The sequence below is a fragment of the Anomaloglossus baeobatrachus genome, chromosome 10 (assembly GCF_048569485.1).
Source record: "Anomaloglossus baeobatrachus isolate aAnoBae1 chromosome 10, aAnoBae1.hap1, whole genome shotgun sequence".
NCBI lineage: Eukaryota > Metazoa > Chordata > Amphibia > Anura > Aromobatidae > Anomaloglossus > Anomaloglossus baeobatrachus.
The window spans coordinates 54,940,680-54,951,816 of record NC_134362.1 but is presented as its reverse complement, the minus strand read 5'-3'; the positions used below and the strand labels follow the sequence as shown (position 1 = coordinate 54,951,816).

The 11,137-nt window shown below is 42.3% G+C and overlaps 1 protein-coding gene across 1 annotated transcript; it reads left to right on the top strand.

Annotated features, from left to right (window-relative positions):
- The first annotated feature begins 551 nt into the window (after positions 1–551).
- LOC142254874 (uncharacterized) lies at positions 552–6,468 on the top strand. Its single transcript, XM_075326221.1, has 2 exons — positions 552–636; positions 2,778–6,468. Exon 2 carries the CDS (start codon positions 2,788–2,790, stop codon positions 6,358–6,360), a length of 3,573 nt encoding a protein of 1,190 aa, XP_075182336.1. The 5' UTR covers positions 552–636; positions 2,778–2,787; the 3' UTR covers positions 6,361–6,468.
- The last annotated feature ends 4,669 nt before the right edge of the window (positions 6,469–11,137 follow it).

Here is an 11,137-nt window from a genome sequence, read left to right as displayed (position 1 = left end):
TATACACAGTATATATAATGACATAATCATAAACAATACAAGGCACAGACTGGTACAGGAGGACGGAGGTCCCTGCCCGCGAGGGCTCACAGTCTACAAGGGATAGATGAGGATACAGTAGGTTAGGGTATTTATACATACACATATATGTACACACATACATATATATATATATATATATATATATACATATATATACACATATATACAGTATATATATATATATATATATATATATATATATATATATATACTCTGTATATGTATATATATATACATATATATACACACACGCACGCACATACATATATATATATACACACACACACACTATGTATGATACATGCAGAGCCATTCGTATCAGGCACGCAGCTGTAATACTAATAGGCATAGCACATCCTTCATGACCTCCCCGAGGTGACAGCCCTCAGCACGGGGGACATAGTTGCTCCTGTCACCTGTAATACCGCACCGAGTGAAGGGCTGAAGGCTGCATGTGCGTGACGTCACTGACGGGCGCTGCTCGGTCGCCAGCTGATGACGTCAGGAGTGGGCTTTGAGCTGTAGGCGGCGCACGGTGCTGAGGTAACCGGCAGAGTGAGGAGTCAGTGCTTGTTTTGGGTTGTGCAGGACCAAGTACGTCACGTTTCACTATATGCTTATGTTGCTGCATTGATATATGAGCGTTATGGAGAAGTGCTGTATATGAATAATAGTATGTAGTGCAGACTGTGTATAGTATACACAATGGACAGTATATATAGTATCTATAGTAATATATTTATAGCACAGTATATATAGAGGGATGTATATACAACATAATATAGTTCATGATATACATACATATATAATTTGTATTTATTTTTCACAGTATTACTGAGCTGGAGTAAGGGGGATATTAGAACATTCCCTGATATATTAGTAAATAGCTTTTTCATAGAGGAAGTGGAGTTGGACTCTAGTGCCACCTACAGGATGTATCAGTCGTAAAAGTAAATATCAAACCTTTCATTTAAAGGGAACCAAACCTCAGCATTTTCCTTTATGAGGTGCAGCCAGTGCAGCACTGGCACTATCAGGCACATTGTGTACATACCATTAGTGGGCAGCTCGGATGTTTAGGCTGTGAAATCCAACTTTATAAAGTTTGAAAATTCATGCACTTTTTGATTGACGTGTGCACCTCTGCTGCTAATGTCCGGGCGGGTTATGCACGTGTATACCCGCCCCCCCCCTCCCCGGCCGCCTGTTCCTCCCTCTCACTGGCCATATGTAAATTTGTAATCTTCAGTTACACGGCGTCGGAGTTAGCGCCTGCGCATAGCGCTCATCTCCGGCGGCATGTTTCTGAAGCCCACGGTATTATGGTGCATGAGAGGGCGGCGCATGTGCCCTCGCTTCTTCAGATCTCGTTGTGACAGCGGGACCGCGCACGGTCACAACAGGACTGGAGAACAGCTGATCTTACCTCGATTAGCTGCAGCAGACAATATCGTAGGAGACGTCTGCTGCAGCTAATCAGGGTAACATCAGCTGTTCTCCAGTCCTGTTGTGACCGCGCGCGCGCTCCTGCTGTCACAACGAGATCTGAAGAAGCGAGGGCGCATGCGCCGCCCTCTCATGCATCGCCCTCTCATGCACCATAATACTGTGGGCTTCAGAAACATGGCACTGGAGATAAGCGCTATGCGCAGGCGCTAACTCCGACGCCGTGTAACTGAAGATTAGAAATTTACATACGGCCAGTGAGAGGGAGGAACGGGGGGGGGGGCGGGGATACATGTGCATAACCCGCCTGGACATTAGCAGCAGAGGTGCACACGTCAATCAAGAAGTGCATGAATTTTCAAACTTTATAAAGTGGAATTTCACAGCGTAAACATCCGAGCTGCCCACTAATGGTATGTACACAATGTGCCTGATAGTGCCAGTGGCTGCACCTTATATAGGAAAATCCTGATGTTTGGTTCCCTTTAAAGCAACACCTCCATCTTCAGGTTTTGTTTTTCAATGCAGGAGTGGCACTTTATAATAATAATATAATACTTTAAATCTAAGTCCACTGCCCCTTGTCTTATACTCACCTTCCAGCTTTTTTTTTTTTCTTGGCTTCACTCCACTCCAGACCATAACTTCTGACTGGCCGGAAGTCAAAAGTTACGTCACAAGCTCCCAATGCATCTCTATGAGAGCCAAAACGAGGCAGGCTAGTTTGAGGCTCTCATAGACTTGTATTGAGATGTTACCTCCAGCGTACTCCAGGAAACACTGAAGCTGCCGGCAGGTCACAAATCACCAGAGACCAACTGGAGTGGCGGCGATAGAAGATAAAGCCACCAGAAGGTAAGTATAAGACAGGGGGCAGGGGACTTAGGTTTAAAGCAATAAAAAAAGACACACTCCTGTGAACTGAGTATCACTTAGGTGTGTGTTGGGGTCTTTTTACACTTTGGCGTTTTATTTTCTCATATGCCATTTTGATACATGTGATAAACAGATTCATACCCTCATTTACCACACTATGGATTTGGTGGTATACATCAGTTTTTACATCTTTTTGGCTGTATGGGTTAGTGCTGTCGCATTCAGGAATAATAAAAAAAAAACAACAATATCTACTTTTTTTTTCTTCAGTGGATCCCCATGTTGAAGGTTTCTGGCTGTATTTATGCTGTTAGTGGAAAGAAAAAAAAAAGTCTTCTCCTTGTTCTATGTTGTTTCTGATAGATATGGTCCTTGTTTTTAAATGTATTATTTATTTATTTTTTTAAATGTAGGCAACTCATCATGCCATGCTGTGTTGTGCGTGGTTGTGTTTACAGATGGAAAAAGCATAATCCTTCCATAAGTCTTCATAGTTTTCCAAAAGATCCTAAAAAAATCAAGCTTTGGCTGCAACAGACAGGACGAGATGGTATTGACCTCGAACAAATGGTTGAAAAAGTATATCAAGGAAAAGTTTATGACACATTTAGAATATGTTCCTTACACTTCACAACCGAAAGCTACAACTATGACGGTTGTCGGAGGACCTTAAAGAAGGACGCCATTCCTACTGTTTTTAACATTAACAAAATATCTACAAATCTTCCAGCAGCATCAGGACCATCAAGCTCTGTTAGTGAAGTACACACGCCTTCTGTTCTACCTGTTGACTATCAGAACTCATCTTGCTCTAGTACAGTACGTACATATAGGGTTGAGGTTCCAGTTGTTCCTCCAAAGACATTGTCACAACCCACCGTTCAGAAAAAGACTTTAGTCCCTGTGGTTCCCCAAAGTAGTTGTTTTCAAGGATGCAAAACTGGGAAAAAATCGAATTCAATAATTAGTGAGAAACCGTCGTCACTAACTATTCAACTAACGGCAACCACTGCAGCCAAACAAAAACATTCTGCCGTGTATGGGGCTGCACAAGCGCGCAGAACTAGTCAAAAATCTAATTCTCTAGCTATTGACAGATCAGTAAATATTCATTCGATTGGAACCACTATGGACACACAAATGCATTCTGCCAAATTTGGTGTAAGTCAATCGAGACCTTATTCTTCATCCATTTTGACTTCGTCATCATCATGCATTCAACCGAGGACATCTCCAAATTCAGAATTTGAAGCCTCACCCCATGGTCATCAACTGGAACAGTTAACACCTGCTAATTTGCAGCAAAGTACTATTTCCCCCGTCACATTTCTGACAAAAACATCCTCATCTGTTCTCACTAATTCTAACTTGTCTTTGGATACTAAGATGAGATCAAAAGTTACTTCGTCAATCACCAAAACCTCATCATCCACCACATCTGTGTCTACCTCTGGATTTGACAGGTCTTTCTACAAAACTCAGCAAAGTTTAGCAATTCCATTGGATGTTAGTGAAACAAATCCAAGCTCTGTCCTCCCAACTTCTGTAAACGTACAGGGACCACCAACAAAATCTAGTTTGGCAAAGAAACCCCCCTCGATATCTGTTGTTCATAGTCCTCCTACTTCACAAACACTGATCCCTGATTGTGTGCCGCCATCAAAAAAAAGAAAACTGGAAGAAAACATTGTTTTCTTGAAACCCACTACTGCATCGTCTTCTCTTTCGAGTGTTCTGCATAGACAGACGTCTATTAATACAGGTAAACGTATATTCATGCCACACAGTGCACCTCTTAGTCAACCATCTTGCCTGATCCAGAAGCCTTTAATGGTTGACAAAGGTGTCAACACTGATTTCTTCACAAATAAAAAAAGTTGCCCTGTTGCTACTGACCCAATTCAAGGGACAAGAAGTATACATACACAAACTAAAATATATCGAAACCATCGTAAAATTATGTGCACCTTATTAGTTCCATGTGAAACCACTGATGACTGGGATTCAAATTTAACAGTATCTCTTGTAGATCCAGAAAACATAGGAGTTAGTGACTGCAGTTCTTCCAGCTCAAATGTCGGTAACGATGATGCTTGTGAAGAATTGGAAATTAATAATGTAGATCTTGTTAAAGATGAAATCTTACCGGATTCTGAAGTTGATGCCTCTAGACCTATATCTTTAGGTAAGAAACAATCAATCAACATTAAAGAAGAAGAAGATTCATCATCAGGACAAGAAGTTCTATCAACACCTTTTAAAAGTAACATTACAATACCAAATTTTGACAATAATGCACTGAAAATAGAACCCAGTGTTAAAACAGAAGAGGATCAGTATCCAATTTCTATCCCTACACAAAATATAACTAACTTCATATCATATAATCCCAAAACTGAAAGGATTTTCCCCATTCCAAGTGAACCAGTTTTTAGAAATCCAACTTCATGGGAAACTTCTGCCCTACAGACCAATGATGAGCAAGAAGACCCAAGCGACTCCTCTTTTCATATCAATGAATTGAGTGAGGATGAAGATGAATTATTCTTGGCTCCAAGTGATGATGAAGATGACATAAAACGAGTCTTCCAGGACTTGGCTTCACCAGTGGAAAATCCCGTTGAAGAAGAAAAGTATCTTGTATTTGAGTCCTGCCTCAAAAAACTGATCATGATGATACCGTGTATGTACGACACTGAATGTACATCACCTCTTACACATTACAGGAAGGAAACGATTGGATCATATTTGTCAGTAGAGGTTCGGTGCCGGTCCGGTCATACAAGATTACTGTGGGAAAGCCAGCCAAGACATGGATATCAGCCACTGGGGAATGTCTTGTTATCGGCAGCAGTGCTGCTCAGTGGATCAAGTTTTCTAAAAACCCAACACATGTTCAAATTGCTCAATGTGAAATCAATAGACAAAACGACTTATTACAAAAACCAATCCATGTTCCTGTTCCCGGCCATTAACCATTACTGGAAGGAGGAACAAAAAGCCGTCATACGAAGTATCCGGGAAAGAGCACTTTGCTTGGCAGGAGACCAACAATTAGACAATCCTGGGTTTTCTCCCAAGTATTCTGTGTACTCACTGATGGACGTGCGAAGCAAAAAAATATGTTCATTTTCTGTGGAGCCGGTTACTCCAGAAGTGACATCAGAAACCCAAGAAAAAATCGGATTCCAGAAGACAATGGGTGATCTCCAGACTATGAATGCTGATGTGAAAATGATTGTTACTGACAGAAGTGTCACTGTACAAGAAATCCTAAAGGACAATTATCCAAGTATCGTACATCAGATAGATCTGTGGCATTTATCCAAATCCATAGGCAATGAGGTTTTATTGGCAGCGAAGCAGAAAGACTGTGAAGTCCTCTATGAATGGGTGGAGGCCATCAGGAACCATATTTGGTGGAGCTCTTGCACATGTTGTAAAAACCCTGATATGTTAATCCAAAAATGGAAATCTGTCCTTCATCATGTCACCAATGTCCATGAGTGGGGAGGTGATAGTGACTGCAAAGCCTGTCACCATCCGCCTCTCCCAGAAGAAGTGGTGAACAACACAAACTGGCTGGAGAAAGATTCACCCGCCTACAAACAACTCAAAAACATAGTGGAGAATAAATCTCTACTAAAAGACTTAAAGCAACTTTCCTTCCTCTGTCACACGGGAGAGTTAGAGATCTACCACAGCGCTTGTCTGAAATATCGGCCAAAGACATTACACTTCTTCATGGACTCTATGGTGGCACGAACACAACTTGCTGCCCTCGACCATAACAGGAATGTCCATAGGGTGAAGGAAGTGGTGAAAAATGCATCACATGAAGATGCATTAGGGTCTGGGACACAGAGATTAGAGGCCTCCAAAGGACAAAAGTCCTGGATTGTCAAGACACTGTATGAGCCAACTTGCCAAAACTTCCTTTTTGAGATTATGAATGATGTTATAGCACTTGTCAGAGAGGAGAAAACATTTCAATGAAAGTACCACTTAAGTCTTGATAGACATAAGTTAAAGCAGATAACAGGCTAAAACATATCCTTTAATATCAAAGTTATTAAAAAAAAAAACTATTTTAATGGGTCGAGGTAACCAAAAGCATCTCCGGCCCCCAACATAATACTACTATTATACTTGGGTGCATTGGAACTGTTGACCGCTGTCAACAATCTGTATGATTTATATATATTGTGTTTTTTCTATTTTGTTGTGTATCTAGATAGGACCACTGACCTTTTAGCACTTGGAAACACATTTTTTTTGTTTTGTTTGTTATACTACCAAAGTGGCATCTCTGAGCCGTTACTACTACCGTATGTGGTTGGAAATGTATGCCTGATATATTATGTTAGGGGCCGAAGATGCTTTTGGTTACCTCGACCTATTAAAATAGTTTTTTTTAATAATGTTGATATTAAAGGTTATGTTTTAGCCTCTTATCTGCTGTAAGTTATCCAATCAATAAATGGCATTACTATTTAATTGTGCTGTCTCATTTTGATAGACATAAGAAAACCTTTTAAACAGCAGAGATCCTCAAAGGGAATGTTCGACGTTGAAAACATTTTTTTTTTTCTAGACATAGATGTTATCAAATTTACAAACTAAGGAATACCTACCCTCCATCTCCCCACCCCTGTTCATCTGGCATATGCTGCTCTGTCCCGAAACAGCTGTCTGTGGATGGATACCTGGCCTTGGTATTTCCCTTGTCATATCTTTAAACTTGTCAAGAGTTGGATATTGACTAAAAGGGCCACTTCATATGGTGGTTATGGTGGTCTCCTAAAAAGAGCCACTCCTGGGCTAGGTCCTTCCCGGAGGAATATCTGGCTATTTTCCTTGTCGAGACTCCTAACAGAGGCTCCACTGACTTTTTTGATTTGTTTACCCAAATCAGGGCAGATCTCCGGAAAGGTCGACACAGAATTCATAGGGATGATGTAACAAAATCCTCAGCGTCAGGCAAGCCTTTTAATAGTTTTGCCGAAAGAATCTGGTGATATTCCGGCTTCTCCCTCCCTCCATGGTGTAATTGGCAGTTTTTCTCCCTGTGCTGTAGTGTGCTTAGTGAGAAATCTGTCCATCAGTGTGAGACAGACAGGGGAAGCCCGCACATCAGGACTATCATCATGACTCTTCTACCACAGTGGACTGCTTGCTGAACATGTACTGCAAAGTGTAAGGCTGACTTCGCATGTCCAGTAATCATCCTTTATGATGGATCCGTTGGCAAAAAAGTTGTGCAAGCACAACTTTTTTGTCCCTTTTAAAAAAAAAAATGTATTTTTGCATGATCTGGTTTTTTTTGTTTGATTTTTTTTAACATTGGAGTCTATGGAAAACAGATCCATTACTATTTATCCATCGTTTTTTTTCTTCTTTCATTTGTAAAGGATTTGTTTTTTTTTCTTACTGGATCAGTTTCAAATGGAAGATAAATATTAAAGGGAACCTGTCCCCAGATTTTTACCTATTAAACTAAAAGAATCCCCTTCTGCAGCTCCTGGGCTGCGTTCTATGAAGGTGCACCTTGGCCCTGACTCCCCTTCCAGACCCCAAAAATAACTTTATAAAACTTGTCCGTTAGGTATGCTAATTACCCATGTTGGCCATATAGGCGGGCTCATTTTCTGCTCCTGTCCCCCCTCCTGCCGCTGATCGCCGTCCTCCACCCTTGATTGACGGGATGACGCCCTCAGTCATCCTCCTCGTCACATGTTCAAATCTCGCGCCTGTGCAGTTAGGTCGGCTCACGCAGGCGCAGTTCACTCTGCCATATCGCGGCCAGAGCAGAAAACAGCTGCCCTCGCTCACACCGGTGAGCTAAATGCGCAGGCGCGAGATTATGGGCGGGTACGAGCATGGCGCTGGTGAGTTCATGCACAGCACCGACCTCACCAGCGCCATGCTCGTACTGGTCCATAATCTCGCGCCTGCGCATTTAGCTCACCAGCGCGAGCGAGGGCAGCTGTTTTCTGCTCTGGCCGCGATATGGCAGAGTGAACTGCGCCTGCGTGAGCCGACCTAACTGCATAGGCGCGAGATTTGAACATGCGACGAGGAAGATGACTGAGGGCGTCATCCCGTCAATCAAGAGAGGAGGACGGCGATCAGCGGCAGGAGAGGGGACAGGAACAGAAAATGAGCCCGCCCATCTGGCCAACCAAGGTAATTAGCATACCCAACGGCCAAGTTTTATAAAGTTATTTTTGGGGTCTGGCAGGGGAGTCAGGGCCAAGGTGCACCTTCATAGAACACAGCCCAGGAGCTGCAGAAGGGGATTCTTTTAGTTTAATAGTGAAAAATTTGGTGACAGGTTCCCTTTAATCAGTAAATGGATCCGTTTTCTGTTTGATGTTAAAAAGACGGATCCCGCAAAAATCATTTTTTTCAAAATGGACAAGAATGTTGTGTTTACAGAACTTTTTTGCTAACACATCTCTGCAGGATCCATTCTAATGGATTGGACATGTGAACTCAGCCTAATATGTAAGTTCAAAAAAGCTGATGGAGATTTACACATAATAAAATCCGCTTCTGTAACTACTTTGGGCAGCGTGTTAGTCCTGACAACTTCCCCTTAAATTTTTACTACCTTAAATAAAACTTCTACAAAATGTATAATTTGCATATTTGTAATAATTTTTTTGTTCAAAGTTGTAGATATTACAAATCCCAATTATTATTATTTTTTATTTTTTTTTGTAAATTACTATTTTATATTAAAATAGAGAGCATAAAATTGTGTCCTCACTGTGTGGCTTAGTTAAGGCTGCATTATGTGGCGACTGTCTATTTGGGAACAGCTCAAAGAAACCGTGCTCTTTGGCTTAAGGCCCTGTCACACACAGAGATAAATCTGTGGCAGATCTGTGGCAGATCTGTGGCAGATCTGTGGCAGATCTGTGGTTGCAGTGAAATTGTGGACAATCAGTGCCAGGTTTGTGGCTGTGTACAAATGGAACAATATGTCCATGATTTCACTGCAATCACAGATCTGCCAAAGATTTATCTCTGTCTATGACGGGGCCTTTAGTCAGGTATGATGATACGTCATGGGTCGCTCTGTGATGCTTCCACCTGCTGCCTGCACAAATTGTCTCCTGTGATTACTACATCATCCTGGGATACATGGGATGCAAGACACCCTTTGACCATCACTATACTTGACCATTGATGTTTGCGCTACGCCCCTTTCCAAGGCCAATGGTATATGAATGGAAACCACAATTAGGGTACGATTCCACTTGCGTTTTGCATGGACAAGTGCAATCCGATAAAACATCGCACCAGTTCAACACTATGGAGCAGTGTCCATCTTCGATTGATTTCTCCTGCTATATCAGCCTGAGAAATTAATCGCAGCACGTTGAGTTTGACAGCGATTCTCGGCTCACGCAACCCTATAAAAGTGTATGGGAGCGTGTGAAACATCCCACTGCACTCGCATGTCATGTGACTGCAGTGCGATGTGCGCAAAGACAGACAGCGGAGGAGATGGGGAGAAAGTGCTGCCTTCCTCTTCTCCATAGCTGTGATATGAATGCAAGATCGTATCAAAGTCGCATGACCCTCGGCTGACACCCGCAGCAGAGGGTCAATAGCATATTGCATCCGGTGCTCTCGCATGGCAATCTATGCACAAATGGACCGTACCCTTAAAATGGAAACTGTCTAAATTGGCAAAAATGTCGAGGTGATGTGCTGCTGATGTTTTTTAGTCAACTTTTATCCCTTATCTTTAGTTTCTCTGGTGATCACCAGCATTGATACATGATCGGAAAAGCTCATCGATCAATTACTGATGATTTGTTCCTATTAGGGTATGTTCACACATCAGGTTTTTGCTGTGCCGCACAATCCGGTGCTTTTGTGAAAAACCGGATGCGGCAACAGCTGTCGCCGTATCCGTTTTTTCCCCCATAGACTTGCATTAGCGCCGGATTGTGCCGTATGACCTTGCGTTGCGTCCGTTTTTTGCCGTATGTGGCATATTTAGCCGGTGCAGCGGCCGGATAAAACGTTGCATGCTGCGTTTTTTGCTGCGGCAAAAAAAAAACGCATCGTGCCGGATCCGGCGCAATGCGGCGCCATTTACATTGCAAGCCTATGGACGCCGGATGCGGCAAAAACCGCATCTGGCCGCCGGATGCGGTTTTTTGAACTGCGCATGCTCAGTATCAAACCGGATCCGGCAAAAAACGGACGGGCCGCATGGAATAACTTATGCAACGCATCCGGTTTCTTTGCCGCATCCGTTGCATAGGTTTTTGAGCCGGATTCGGCCAGACAGAAAAAAATGATGTGTGAACGTAGCCTTATTTTGGTGCAAAATATTTTTCTAAAATTAGCCAAGAGTTGGTATAATTAAATTGGTCTTGCATGCCTAGCAAAATGCTCCAAATGTATCTCACAGAATGTGTCTTTTATTGTAGTGTATGGATATAGGCCAGTGAGAGGAGTGAGCAAAAATGAAAGCTAAAGGCCCCGTCACACACAGAGATAAATCTTTGGCAGATCTGTGGTTGCAGTGAAATCATGGACATATTGTTCCATTTGTACACAGCCACAAACCTGGCACTGATTGTCGACAATTTCACTGCAACCACAGATCTGCCGCAGATTAATCTCTGTGTGTAAGTGGCCTTTAGAAGCAGAACAAATGCCATATACAAGACAATCTGTGGAGTGTGGACACAAGGGAAGTGTAAATTAAGTTTAGATTCCAGTTTTGTCAAATGCAGGATATGCAAAA